Genomic DNA, 15,820 nt, shown 5'->3' with positions numbered 1-15,820 from the left:
CAGTAGCAAGAAATCTGGACATAGTCTCCAGTGCTCACAGCAACCGTAACAGATGTCCTTATGAAGGGACAGGAGCTCCGGCTCATTAATATCTATGATCCCCAATCTAAGTGGGACCGGAAGTGTCTCTTTATGAGGATAAAGCCCTAACTTTTTACGAGTCGGCAGGTCATCTTTGGAGGGGATTTCAACATAGATAGATAGAGCAGGTGCCAGAGGCAAGCTGACTTATGATAGCGTCGCTCTTAATAGTATAGCTAGTGAGGCTTGCCTGGTGGATGTCCACATCTGTCACACCCCGGGCCACGAGGGGTTCACCTATCATAGAGGAAACTGTAGGTCCAGAATAGACAGGTTTCATTAAAAAAGAAGAAGACGTCTCTTCAATAGTGTCTGTTATTGAGGTGGAGTTCTCCGACCACTGTTTAATTTTGTTTTCTCTGAATGTTACAGAGACCCCCCCTGGATGGGAAGAGGCTTTTGGAGGCTGAATTCAGATCTCTTGGAAGAAGCGGAGATAAGACAGTCTTTTGAGGATTTTCTTTAGAACCAGATACCCTTACTGGATCTTTGTAGTAGTAAGTCAGAGTGGTGGGAGATGTTCAAGGAAAGGGTGGCGAGATTCTTCCGCCAGCTCTCAAGCCTCAGGAGTCTGGACAGGTACCGCCTGTACCAGGGCCTGAGGAAGAAACTGAAGCATCTTGTCTCAGCTGAAGGTAGCTGCGAGGAGATCTCCAGAGTGAAATCTTTGCTGAGGAGGTGTCAGTATGATAGGCACGCACCAGGTCCAGATGGCTTAACATCTGAGTTCTACAAGACCATAGAGTTTCCAGCTCTTTTGAGGTTGGTTCTGGTGTTCCCCAGGGTTGTCCCTTAAGCCCCCTGCTGTACGTGTTTGCGATTGATCCTTTCCTTCGGAGGGTGGAGAGTGGACCGTTGGCAGGGGTCGAGATGGACCGGACGGCACCGGAATCCACTCTAAGGGTGGTGGCGTATGCTGATGACGTCACCATTTTTGTTTCCTCGGATGGGGAGACGGAGTGGCTGATGTCAGAGGTAAATCGCTACTCTGAGGCATCTGGGTCCAAGATCAACCGGGATAAGTGTGAGAGTCTCTGGCTGGGAGGAGGAGATCCTGGTTTTGATCTCCCGGACACCCTTCCAGGACCCAAAGTCTCTGCAAAAGTTCTTGGCATCGAATTTGGCCAGGGGGATTACCCCAAACAAAATTGGGAAAGCAGGCTAGAGATCGCCACTCAGAAGGTCAACCAATGGAAGGGTTGGTCTTTGACCCTAAGGGAAAGGGTAAACCTGATCAAAACTTACCTGCTCCCTTTACTCATCTATCTGGGCAGCGTGTGCATCTTGCCGGAACCTCTCTGGACTTGGGTCTACAGTTTGTTTTTCCAGATGTTATGGGGGAATAGACTGAACCTGATCAAGAGGGAGGTTACTTACCGTACGAGGAGACTAGGAGGGTTGGGTATGGTCAACCCTGTGGTATTCCTTGTGAATACCTTCTTTAAGATCAATATTGCAAACCTCTGGAAAGAGAGGGCTCCTCCGTGGGTATTCTCCTGTGGGGGATGGTTTCAGCCTTTCTTCCAGGAATGGGAGACAGGAGGGCAAGTGAAGGATCTTCGCACACCGCATGGACATCTTCCGGCTTATGCTACCCTGGTTCTGAAGGTAATTCGCCGGTGGGGACTGGGAATGTGGGAGATTAGGACTCTGCCAAGGAAGCTCCTTGACAAAAGGGTTCTGTTGACCCATTTCCAGAGGCCTCTGGTGCTCAGAGACTGCCCAAGTCGGGATTTTGGGGTGGGTTTGCATCTTTTAAATTCTATCAGAATCTCCTCGAAGTTTTGGGACTTGGCTTGGCGCTGCTTCCATGGGAAACTGTGTGTGAGGGACAATCTGAAGTGTAGGAGCTCTGAGGATAGGAATTGTCCTCGAGAGCAGTGTGGTACTGTGCTGGAAAGCATGGACCATTTCCTGCTTCGTTGTCCCTTTAACACAGAGGTATACAACAGGGTGGGCGCCTCCATTGGCTGGCCTCGGCTGGCCGGTCTCTCCTATGCGGAATGGGCCTATGGAGCATTCAGAGACCTGGGTGGTCGGGACCGCTGCACTTTATTTCTAGTTAGCGTAGTGGTTAGGTATCACACGTGGAACGCACGGTGCTTAGTATCGACGCAACGGAAAATCCTCCCAGTGGATGATGTGTTTAGGACCATACTCGGTGACCTGGTGAAGGTGCGCTCTCTGGAGTATGAGAGACTGGGCGCACGGAGGGCGGCTCTCCTCTGGAGGGGCTTTTCTTTTAGTGTGCCTTAGTCTACTCCTCTCCTTTCCTGGTGGTGGGCTGCTGCTGACACCCTAGATTTTTGTTTTGATCAGTATACAGTGATGTAGGGCTGCAGGCGCCGAACCTGGGCTTTGTTGATTGTTTGTTGATTTGTTGTTTTTTGTATATATTGTGTATATAGATAGGGGTGTAGGTGTTAGGTTGGGTGGTGGCAGGAGGGGGGAGGTGGGTTCATCTTTTGGGACTTTGAGGTTTGGGTTACACACTGGCGCTGCCTGATCTGGTCCAGGGACGTTGGACATGGACTGAGGCATGAAACTCAGGACCAGCTCTCAAGTCGGCGCAGGGATGGTGGTCTGGAGTGAGGGGGGATAGTTTATAATTAGTTTGTATATAGTCAGTATTGATTTTATTTATGTTTACGTGTGTGTATATAAAGAAAAAAAAAAAAAATTTGCCGGACAGGCTATTTATTTTCTTTTTTGTTTTATTATGGTTGCTATTTTCTTTGGCAGCTGGACCAGAAGTCAGTGATGTCATTAGTTATTATTGTGTATATATGAGGGTTGTATGTAATAATGTGTGTGTGGAGAGAGCGAGCGGCTGAACCAGGGCTCAGTTACATGCAGCTTTTCTGATTGATATTTTATGTTTCTGTTATTGTTATGTTTTTTTACTTTTATAATAAAAGATCTACAGGAGGTAACTCAGGATCAGTAATGTAATGTATGTATAGTGACTGCACCAGCAGAATAGTGAGTGTGTCAAGGCCTAGGCTATGAATCGTTTGTCCAGTATAATAATAAGATAATCTGTCCTTTGAATGCTTTATGTATTGCTTCTCCACATATACCTAATTGAAATATTAACAGAATGTATAACCAAAACAAATTATGATTAGGGCTAAGTAGAATAAGTTTTAGTTCATGAATAAGTAACTGACATTCATGAATAGAAGAGATACCCATGTGTAGTTTCAAATAAGTAACTGACATTGTTCTATCCACAGACTCTCGTCTATGCTTAGACAAACCTGAAATGCTTTACTAAGGAATGTTTCTTAAATAAGGGAATGAGCGACACCCAGGCTAATTGGTTGGTTAAGAGACAATGCAGAAAAACTGTAAATCGGTAAATCCGCTGCAAACCATGGCAACTCGTGGCAAAAAAGCGGGTGCGGTTTTACCGCGGTTTTTACCGTGGGTGTGGGATTCTTTCAGAGGGTCTGTTTTTTTTTATTAAGAAATAGGCACTTTCTAGTGCGCACATAGCCTAAGAATGTTATGCTTTGAATACAAGGGTTCAAACCAAAATGTTTTTATTAAGGATTTTATACATTACATACTGTAGATCATACAATTTAGGGTCAACATAACCCCTAAGGTCCCACCCCCCCTCACCCCATAAGAAGCCAAAAAGCGGACACATATTTGACTCTTCCCCACATGTGATACATAAATGCCGTCGCTCTCCACACAAAGAACCATGACCAATGGTATATTAGAGGGTCTGTATCTTCCACATTTTTTTCCCAGTTAACACCATGTATGTCTATAGTTAAACACGAACAGGCGATGAGTCCAGGAAAGGAGGTTACAGTTCCCGCAGCCGTACAATATTTCGGTCATTTATATCCTAGTTTTAAAACAAGCCCAATCTGAACCAAAATAAGTTCCTAGATGTCAGACCAGAGTCATCTATCCACGGAGCCCAGATCTTTTCAAATTTGGTCATACAATTTCTTTTTAAATATATTCCCTTCTCCAGATTTACTATCCAATTAACCTTGGCAACAAACTCTGACATGGTGGGGACTCGATCAGAGATCCAATATTGTGCTATTAATTTCCTTGCCATATATACCGTAACATACGAGCAACCGCCACTTTACCCTCTTCTTCCACTTTAAAGTCTTCGATATACCCTAGAGTACATACCAAGGGGGTGAGGCTCAGATCTGTGATATACACTCTGTTAATAAGTGAGGTCACACCCCTCCAAAACGCCTCCAAACTAGGGCAGGACCACAACATGTGGAGCATGGACGCTGAGTCCACCCCACATCGTGGACAAGTGGGATCCGGTCTGGCACCTATGTCACATAAAAATTTTGGAGTACGATAGACTCGATGAATCACATACAGGTGGGACAATCTGTAGGCTTCCCCCAGAGACAAATCGGGTGTTCTTTCCAGTATTTCCGCCCACTGATTGTCCTCAATAGGGCCCATCTCCTGTTCCCACCTCTGCTTTGAGTTCGGTGAATGATGTATTAATAACCTATCCAGTACTTCACCATATAATACCGATATCAAGCCTGATGAGCCCCTTGAGAAAGCAATTCTCTGAATTATTCTATTACATTGGATCGTATGGCCAACTATACAAACATCTGCACGATAAGCATGCCTTAATGGGAGGTATTTATAGAATTCGCCATTCAAGAACCCAAACTCTGATTGTAACGTGGAGCACTCTTTAAAGTTGTCTCCGTTCAATAGTTGCGTGAGCCTGACCAACCCTCTCTCTCTCCAACCTCCAAACCCCTCCAGCTTATTTAAGTTAGGTAGCCATGGGGTGTCCCAGACAGAGGTAAACTGCGTCGGCCCCTTGATGTCCTGTATATCTTTAATTTTAATCCACAACTTATGTATCAGCAGAAGGGTAGGCATAGATTCCGATGACGAGTGAAATGTACCTGCTTCCAGGACCTCGTATAGACTAGCTGACTTGAAATATTGTTGCAATAACCTTCTTTGCGCCCCCCCCCCCCCGGGTCCTCCCACCCTCGGATATGTTGTATCTGGGCGGCTGCAAAGTATGCCCATGGGTTTGGCAATGAGAGTCCTACATTGCGCTTGTTCCTTTGTAACGTTTCTAATTCTTGGACTACGCCTCCTCCAGATCAATTCCCTAAAAAGTGAGTTAATTTATAGAAATATCTCTGAGGTATCCAATGTGGAGAATTATGTAGGACGTACAGCAGCTGTCTGCAGGAAACCCACTTAGACGAGGAAAAAATGACATACCTGAATAGATCATGGATCAGTTATAGCTACCACTCTACCTTCTCATCTTATTCTAGTGGGGTCAGCCTATTGGTGCATAGAGCCATACCGTTTGAACCCATAGCATCAAAAGTAGACAGGGAGGGGAGGATTCTTTGGGTCCGGTGTAAAATTCTGAACAAAGAGATGCTGTTAATGGGAGTATACATCCCTCCACCCTATAATAATGGGGTCATAAAGATGGTGGCGGAGGCTATGCATGAGAATTCGGGTGTACCGGTGATATGCATGGGAGATTTTAATAATACTATTCACCCATATTGGATACATTTAATAATGACCCGTCTCTGGCGTCATTACCTATATCAGGCTTTGGCGAGACATTAAAAGATTTGGCACTGACGGATGTGTGGAGGGTGGGACACCCGGGGGTTCGCCAATTCTCCTGCTATTTTAAGTCACATGAATCCCTATCCAGAATACATATGACACTGGGGTCTACAGGAGCAGCATTCAATGTTTTGGGGGAGTCATGGGTTTCATATCATAGCATTTCTGTGCAAGGTGTGGATTCGTATTGAATTGATGATGCCCTACAACTTTGTAATTCACTTTTTTCTCTATCTCGTTCCGTTTTCGAGATACAAATGCTAACTCCGTTGTTTTCCACCAGGTGGCGCTATAGGTGGTTTCATTGCGTAGCGCATGACTACTTTACTATACCTAGACACCACTTCTATGCCTATAGCTGCCGCCGTTCTCAAGTTAATGGCGGTGGACAGGATATGGGTGGATATACTGTATATAGGTGCGGTGTATACAGGATATGGGTGGACACACTGTATATAGGTGCGGTGTATACAGGATATGGGTGGACACACTGTATATAGGTGCGGTGTATACAGGATGTGGGTGGACACACTGTATATAGGTGCGGTGTATACAGGATATGGGTGGATACACTGTATATAGGTGCGGTGTATACAGGATATGGGCGGACACACTGTATATAGGTGCGGTGTATACAGGATATGGGTGGACACACTGTATAGAGGTGCGGTGTATACAGGATATGGGTGGACACGCTATATATAGGTGCGGTGTATACAGGATATGGGTGGACACACTGTATATAGGTGCGGTGTATACAGGATATGGGTGGACACGCTGTATATAGGTGCGGTGTATATAGGATATGGGTGGACACACTGTATATAGGTGCTGTGTATACATGATATGGGTGGACACACTGTATATAGGTGCGGTGTATACAGGATATGGGTGGACACGCTGTATAGAGGTGCTGTGTATACATGATATGGGTGGACACACTGTATATAGGTGCTGTGTATACATGATATGGGTGGACACACTGTATATAGGTGCTGTGTATACATGATATGGGTGGACACACTGTATATAGGTGCTGTGTATACATGATATGGGTGGACACACTGTATAGAGGTGCGGTGTATACAGGATATGGGTGGACACACTGTATATAGGTGCGGTGTATACAGGATATGGGTGGACACACTGTATATAGGTGCAGTGTATACAGGATATGGGTGGACACACTGTATAGAGGTGCGGTGTATACAGGATATAGGTGGACACACTGTATATAGGTGCGGTGTATACAGGATATGGGTGGACACACTGTATATAGGTGCGGTGTATACAGGATATGGGTGGATATACTGTATATAGGTGCGGTGTATACAGGATATGGGTGGATATACTGTATATAGGTGCGGTGTATACAGGATATGGGTGGACACACTGTATATAGGTGCGGTGTATACAGGATATGGGTGGACACACTGTATATAGGTGCGGTGTATACAGGATGTGGGTGGACACACTGTATATAGGTGCGGTGTATACAGGATATGGGTGGATACACTGTATATAGGTGCGGTGTATACAGGATATGGGCGGACACACTGTATATAGGTGCGGTGTATACAGGATATGGGTGGACACACTGTATAGAGGTGCGGTGTATACAGGATATGGGTGGACACGCTGTATATAGGTGCGGTGTATACAGGATATGGGTGGACACACTGTATATAGGTGCGGTGTATACAGGATATGGGTGGACACGCTGTATATAGGTGCGGTGTATATAGGATATGGGTGGACACACTGTATATAGGTGCTGTGTATACATGATATGGGTGGACACACTGTATATAGGTGCGGTGTATACAGGATATGGGTGGACACGCTGTATAGAGGTGCTGTGTATACATGATATGGGTGGACACACTGTATATAGGTGCTGTGTATACATGATATGGGTGGACACACTGTATATAGGTGCTGTGTATACATGATATGGGTGGACACACTGTATATAGGTGCTGTGTATACATGATATGGGTGGACACACTGTATAGAGGTGCGGTGTATACAGGATATGGGTGGACACGCTGTATAGAGGTGCGGTGTATACAGGATATGGGTGGACACACTGTATATAGGTGCGGTGTATACAGGATATGGGTGGACACACTGTATATAGGTGCGGTGTATACAGGATATGGGTGGACACACTGTATAGAGGTGCGGTGTATACAGGATATGGGTGGACACGCTGTATAGAGGTGCGGTGTATACAGGATATGGGTGGACACACTGTATATAGGTGCGGTGTATACAGGATATGGGTGGACACACTGTATATAGGTGCGGTGTATACAGGATATGGGTGGACACACTGTATATAGGTGCGGTGTATACAGGATATGGGTGGACACACTGTATATAGGTGCAATGTATACAGGATATGGGTGGACACACTGTATATAGGTGCGGTGTACACAGGATATGGGTGGACACACTGTATATAGGTGCGGTGTATACAGGATGTGGGTGGACACACTGTATATAGGTGCGGTGTATACAGGATATGGGTGGACACACTGTATATAGGTGCAGTGTATACAGGATATGGGTGGACACACTGTATATAGGTGCGGTGTATACAGCATATTGGTAGACACACTGTATATAGGTGCAATGTATACAGGATATGGGTGGACACACTGTATATAGGTGCAGTGTATAAAGGATATGGGTGGACACACTGTATATAGGTGCGGTGTATACAGCATATGGGTAGACACACTGTATATAGGTGCAATGTATACAGGATATGGGTGGACACACTGTATATAGGTGCAGTGTATACAGGATATGGGTGGACACGCTGTATATAGGTGCGGTGTATACAGGATATGGGTGGACACACTGTATATAGGTGCGGTGTATACAGGATATGGGTGGACACACTGTATATAGGTGCGGTGTATACAGGATATGGGTGGACACACTGTATATAGGTGCGGTGTATACAGGATATTGGTGAACACACTGTATATAGATGCGGTGTATACAGCATATGGGTGGACACACTGTATATAGGTGCGGTGTATACAGCATATGAGTGGACACACTGTATATAGGTGCGGTGTATACAGGATATGGGTGGACACACTGTATATAGGTGCGGTGTATAGAGGATATGGGGGGACACACTGTATATAGGTGCGGTGTATACAGGATATGGGGGGACACACTGTATATAGGTGCTGTGTATACAGGATATGGGTGGACACACTGTATATAGGTGCGGTGTATACAGGATATGGGGGGACACACTGTATATAGGTGCTGTGTATACAGGATATGGGTAGACACACTGTATATAGGTGCGGTGTATACAGGACATGGGTGGACACACTGTATATAGGTGCAGTGTATACAGGATATGGGTGGACACACTGTATATAGGTGCGGTGTATACAGGATATGGGTGGACACACTGTATATAGATGCTGTGTATAGAGGATATGGGTGGACACACTGTATATAGGTGCGGTGTATACAGGATATGGGTGGACACACTGTATAGAGGTGCGGTGTATACAGGATATGGGTGGACGCACTGTATATAGGTGCGGTGTATACAGGATATGGGTGGACACACTGTATATAGGTGCGGTGTATACAGGATATGGGGGGACACACTGTATATAGGTGCTGTGTATACAGGATATGGGTGGACACACTGTATATAGGTGCGGTGTATACAGGATATGGGGGGACACACTGTATATAGGTGCTGTGTATACAGGATATGGGTAGACACACTGTATATAGGTGCGGTGTATACAGGACATGGGTGGACACACTGTATATAGGTGCAGTGTATACAGGATATGGGTGGACACACTGTATATAGGTGCAGTGTATACAGGATATGGGTGGACACACTGTATATAGGTGCGGTGTATACAGGATATGGGTGGACACGCTGTATATAGGTGCGGTGTATACAGGATATGGGTGGACGCACTGTATATAGGTGCGGTGTATACAGGATATGGGTGGACACACTGTATATAGATGCGGTGTATACAGGATATGAGTGGACACACTGTATATAGGTGCGGTGTATACAGGATATGGGTGGACGCACTGTATATAGGTGCGGTGTATACAGGATATGGGGGGACACACTGTATATAGGTGCGGTGTATACAGGATATGGGGGGACACACTGTATATAGGTGCGGTGTATACAGGATATGGGTGGACGCACTGTATATAGGTGCGGTGTATACAGGATATGGGGGGACACACTGTATATAGGTGCGGTGTATACAGGATATGGGTGGACACACTGTATATAGGTGCGGTGTATACAGGATATGGGTGGACACACTGTATATAGGTGTGGTGTATACAGGATATGGGTGGACACACTGTATATAGGTGTGGTGTATACAGGATATGGGTGGACACACTGTATATAGGTGCGGTGTATACAGGATATGGGTGGACACACTGTATATAGGTGCGGTGTATACAGGATATGGGTGGACGCACTGTATATAGGTGCGTTGTATACAGGATATGGGTGGACGCACTGTATATAGGTGCGGTGTATACAGGATATGGGGGGACACACTGTATATAGGTGCGGTGTATACAGGATATGGGGGGACACACTGTATATCTGCCATAATAGATTACTTCTGTAGTGATGTCCGTCCTGTAGGTTTGGCCTCTTTCATTCTTTTACGTTGCTGCAGGATAATACTTCATTTTCTGGACACAGATGTTTTAATTAAAATAAAAGCAAAACTTATATATTGTAATAATAATTTTTATTTACTGGAGGAAGGAACATAGAATTTATTGTTAATTTTGTAAATAATTGGCTTTATATTCTGAGTCGCTATTCGTAGCTTCTTATCTGCACACATATCTCTATTCTGTCACTGACTCCATCTGCACTGATACATTGTAGCAAAGCTGCATGTGTGACTAGATCCGGATGTGGACAATACAGGGACCATCACTGACCGCGACCACAGTGCAATAAATTATATCATCTCTCTCCTGTGATTCTTCATGACAACATTTTCTTCATGTTGCTGATTTTGTCCATTGTGCATTTGCTCATTTTACTTCCATCTTTCCTCTGATCTAGATTCTTCTTATCAGACGTAGTGATCAGGATGATGTCGGCCACTAGTCTCCCCAGACTCGGCTGTCTGTCCAGGATCTGCTGCTTAAACTTGTGTCCAATGTCATCCAGGTCATCAATCACCACAATCAGCCGCCGCTTCCCTGGAGCATCCCGGAAAGACGAAACAACAACAAAATACATAAGTAATAAGATGATGACGAGAAAGGGATAAAACTAGAAGAGTATAGAAAGGGAGAAGAAAAGAAAAGTGAAGGAAGAAGACCAGGAAGAAAAAGATAAGTAAATAGGAAGATAAAATAGTGTAAAATAAGAAGAAACAAAAGAAGATAAAGATAACAAAATAAGACGATAGAATAGTGTAAAAAAAGAAGAAACGGGCGAAGAAGATAAAGATAAGACTTAAAAAAAAAAACCAAAATGAGGTATAAAGGAAAAAAGTAATTGTAGAAGAGTGAAATAAAATGAATAAACAATAAGATGATGACGACGTGAAAGAGATAAAACTAGAAGGGCATAAAAAAGAAGAAAAGAAAAATGGAGGAAGAACACCAGTAAGAAAAAGAGAAGAAAAGATAAAATAGTGTAAAAAAAAAAAAAGCAACAGAAGAAGAGAATGAAGAAGATAAATCTAAGAAAAAAAGAAGATAGAATAATATACAAAAAAAGAAACAGAAGAACAGAAAAATGAAGATAAAGATAAGAAAATAAGAAGATAAAATAGTGTAAAAAAAGCAACAGAAGAAGATAAAGAAGAAGATAAAGATAAGACAATAAGATAAGAAGATAAAATAGTATAAAAAAAAGAAACAGAAGAACAGAAAAAAAAGATAAAGATAAGAAAATAAGAAGATAAAATAGTGTAAAAAAAAAGCAACAAAAGAAGAGAAAGAGGAAGATAAAGATAAGAAAATAAGATAAGAAGATAAAATAGTATAAAAAGAAACAGAAGAACAGAATTAAAAAAGATAAAGATAAGACTTAAAGAAGACAAAAGTGAAGTGTATGGGAAAGAGTAGTTGTAGAAGAGTGTAAGAAAGTGAATACAAAAAAGTATAGAAGGAAGAAAAAAAAAGAAATTGAAAAGAATAAACAGTAGAATGAAAGAGGAAAACAAAGAAAAGAAAAGAAAGGTGAAAAAAAGATGATGAAGACATAAAAGAGAAAAAAGAGAAGTACAGACAAATAGAAGAGTCAATAAGAAAGGAAGAGATAAGGGGAAGACACCAAGAAGATGAAAAAGAAGTAAAAAAGAGAAGTAAAAAAAAACTTCAAGAGACTGGTGCCCCTCCCCCGCCCCTGAAGACCTGTCTCAAGAGACTGGTGCCCCCTGCCCTGCCCCTGAAGACCTGTCTCAAGAGACTGGTGCCCCTCCCCTGCCCCTGAAGACCTGTCTCAAGAGACTGGTGCCCCCTGCCCTGCCCCTGAAGACCTGTCTCAAGAGACTGGTGCCCATCCCCTGCCCCTGAAGACCTGTCTCAAGAGACTGGCGCCCCCTGCCCTGCCCCTGAAGACCTGTCTCAAGAGACTGGTGCCCCTCCCCTGCCCCTGAAGACCTGTCTCAAGAGACTGGTGCCCCCTGCCCTGCCCCTGAAGACCTGTCTCAAGAGACTGGTGCCCCACCCCTGCCCCTGAAGACCTGTCTCAAGAGACTGGCGCCCCCTGCCCTGCCCCTGAAGACCTGTCTCAAGAGACTGGTGCCCCTCCCCTGCCCCTGAAGACCTGTCTCAAGAGACTGGTGCCCCCTGCCCTGCCCCTGAAGACCTGTCTCAAGAGACTGGTGCCCCACCCCTGCCCCTGAAGACCTGTCTCAAGAGACTGGTGCCCCTCCCCCGCCCCTGAAGACCTCAGTCGATGCAGAGACTAGTGTACATAGTGTTCATGTGTTTATGCTGATGTTGCACATGTGGCTGTCACAAACCACCGGGGGGGTCACTCAGAAATCCCCCGCGCTGGCTACCAGTACGTCACAATCGGGGGGTAACAAGTGGGGGTCACCCCTCCTTTATACCTCCCGACCGACAGACAGAGCACGTGACGCGCTCTCTAGCGCCCCTCTTATAGTCAGGCCAATTATGGAATTGCCCGACCATAAGCAAGGAGGCCGCTATACTACTTATGCCGATTATTGAAGGGTCCCCGGTGAGAGTAAGGTATATATTCCCCTGACCTCCGCGGGCGGAATATATAATATCTTCCCGAATCTCACTGGCCTCCCCACAATAATCCTTGGCACAACTCGCTGCCACCAACCGATTTACGGTAACTATTAGCCGAACACACAGACGTGGGATTCAAGATCGAGATAACAGAACAGCCCAAGATTAATTATATAATTTAATCAGCCTAAAGCACACTAGAAACTACAATATATACAATAGGGAATCTACAGAATATACATATGTCAGAGTACAGTTACAGATAAAGCATGGTTTACAGCAGGTATGCAATTCAATCAGTTACCTTGTGCGTCTGGCCACAGGGGGGCGCTGTAGACCAGGTTTCCAGGAACTCCCTCACAGGTCTTTCCCAACCAGGCCCCCGAGCAGAAGAACACTGGAAAATGGCCGAAGTAGGGTTATCAACCTGGGCAGATCCAGGTCCCCTCCTACCTTCGTGACCTCACAGGGAGCACTGCTCCACCCCTGGCTTGAGTTATGGACAATATCCCAACATGGAATATGGGCCATAACTTTGCCTGGGAGCGTCGTAGGCGGACGCCAACGCTCTCATTGTGACAGTTATGAATTTAGCTACAGAACGAGGGGACTCATGACCTGTCTGCCAGTTCCCCATTGGCTGATATCACGCCTGGGGCATTTCCCAATGTCCTGCCCCCATAAAAAGGGTGTGCCGGCATCGTCTGCATGCGGAGACACCATTTTTATGGTTGCCATATTTATCGGAAATATGGCTTGCGAGATATGAACCATTTTTTACTGGAGTCGTTCTGTCTGGCTATTTCCATAGCCTTGCTAACTAGCTAGCAGCTCCTACTACAGGGTGACGGCAGGGAGTCATCCTGTGTCCATTGTTCCCACACCACCTCATCTCCATATCACAGGACATGGCCAAGGAGGTGTAAGTGGAACACTGAGAACAAGAAGGGAGGGGGCACTGCCAGGGAGTGATGAGGGATTATGACTGGAGTCATAATTCATCTTCATATCCCGGGATTTGCCTCACACCTCCCCCCTTTTGAGGGCGCTAGGGGGCAGCACACTCCGGTGTTCCCCCGTGCGCCCGTCCGCGACCTCTCCTTGTCGGGACAGCCCGTCTGCGTTACCGTGGTCACGGCCCCTTTTGTGGCGAATGGTGAAGTTGTATTGCTGGAGCGCAAGGCTCCATCGCAACAATCGCCCATTCGTCCCAGAGACGGTGTGCAACCAGCTGAGGGGATTGTGGTCCGTCTCCACGATGAAGTGGCGCCCGTATAGATAGGGTTGCAGACGCTGCAGGGCCCACACTATGGCCAGGCACTCCTTCTCCATCGTGGAATAGGCAACTTCCCTTGGTAACAGCTTCCTGCTCAGGTACAAGACTGGGTGCTCTTGGCTCGCAGAGTCCACCTGGCTGAGCACCGCACCGAGGCCGAAGTCACTGGCGTCGGTCTGTACTACAAACGGCCGCGTGAAGTCGGCTGCCTGTAGCACGGGCGGGCTGGACAGGGCGTCCTTTAGGGCCCGGAAGGCTGTCTCGCAGTCCATTGTCCAATCGACTGCAGAGGGCAGCTTCTTCTTGGTGAGGTCCGTCAAGGGCTTTGCCAGGCTACTATAGCATGGAACAAACCTCCTATAGTACCCAGCGGTCCCCAAGAAGGACATCACCTGCTTCTTGGTCCTGGGGGTGGGCCAGGATGCGATGGCCTCCACTTTCTCAGGCTCGGGCTTCAGTGTTCTCCCGCCTACCCGGTGACCGAGGTACTGGACCTCGCTCATGGCCAGCTGACACTTTCCCGGCTTGATGGTCAAACCTGCCCGGTGGATCCGCCTGAGCACCTGTGCTAGATGCTCTAGGTGGTCCTCCCAGGTGGGACTGAAGACGGCAATGTCATCTAGGTACGCGGCCGCGTACCCTTCAAGTCCCTTGAGCAGGGTGTTGACCATCCGCTGGAAAGTGGCAGGGGCATTCCTCATCCCGAATGGCATCACCGTGGACTCGTACAGTCCAAATGGGGTAATAAAGGCAGAGCGTTCCCTGGCCTTGCGAGTCAGGGGGATCTGCCAATATCCCCGGCTCAGATCCATGATGGTCAGGTACTGAGCCCCGGCCAACTGATCGAGCAGGTCATCGATGCGTGGCATTGGGTACGCATCGGCGACCGTGACCGCATTGAGCCCCCTGTAGTCCACGCAGAACCGAGTGGTTCGGTCCTTCTTAGGGACGAGGACTACAGGCGAGGACCAAGCGCTGTTGGATGCCTGGATCACCCCCAGCTTCAGCATCTCGTCAATCTCCTGGCGCATGTGTTGCTGCACCTCCAGGGAGACCCGATATGCTGAACGCCGGATCGGGGGATGATCCCCAGTGTCCACGTGATGGACAGCCAAGTCAGTCCTTCCGGGCTGGTTGGTAAACAACCCCCGGAAGGGGAGGAGGGTGGCCCACAGCTGGGACCGTTGGTCTTCCAAGAGCTGGTGGCCAACCTCCACATCCTCAATGGATCCGCCTGCCCTAACCTGGGCTAGCATATCCAAGAGGGTTTCCGCTTCTCCCTCCTCGGGCAGGTTGCACACGGGGAGCGCACATGCCTCCCGCTCATGATGTGCCTTCATCATGTTCACATGGAAGGGCTTCCGCCTTCCACGGGCAGGGTCCAGGGTGACCAGGTACGTTACAGGGTTGAGCTGCTGGTACACGAGGTATGGGCCTTCCCAGGCTGCCTGAAGCTTGTCCTGTGGTACGGGGACCAGTACCCACACCTTTTGACCCACTTGGTAGGTCCTCTCACAAGCGTTCTGGTCGTACCAACGCTTCTGATCGGCCTGGGCTTGAGCCATA

General features: G+C 46.7%; 1 protein-coding gene across 2 annotated transcripts in view; it reads right to left on the bottom strand.

The window, feature by feature from the left end:
• Window positions 1-10,508: 10,508 nt before the first annotated feature.
• LOC142246575 (uncharacterized) overlaps window positions 10,509-15,820 on the bottom strand; it is a 55,347-nt gene continuing 50,035 nt past the window's right edge. For both annotated transcript variants that reach the window (XM_075319640.1, XM_075319641.1), the window contains exon 12: window positions 10,509-10,962. In XM_075319640.1, coding sequence (XP_075175755.1) covers window positions 10,742-10,962 — 221 coding nt within the window. In that variant the 3' untranslated portion in view covers window positions 10,509-10,741. The remainder of the gene's footprint in view (window positions 10,963-15,820) is intronic.

Source organism: Anomaloglossus baeobatrachus, chromosome 7, assembly GCF_048569485.1.
Source record: "Anomaloglossus baeobatrachus isolate aAnoBae1 chromosome 7, aAnoBae1.hap1, whole genome shotgun sequence".
NCBI classification, from domain to species: Eukaryota; Metazoa; Chordata; class Amphibia; order Anura; family Aromobatidae; genus Anomaloglossus; species Anomaloglossus baeobatrachus.
The sequence above is the reverse complement of the archived record's forward strand: the minus strand, read 5'-3'. Positions and strand labels throughout refer to the sequence as shown.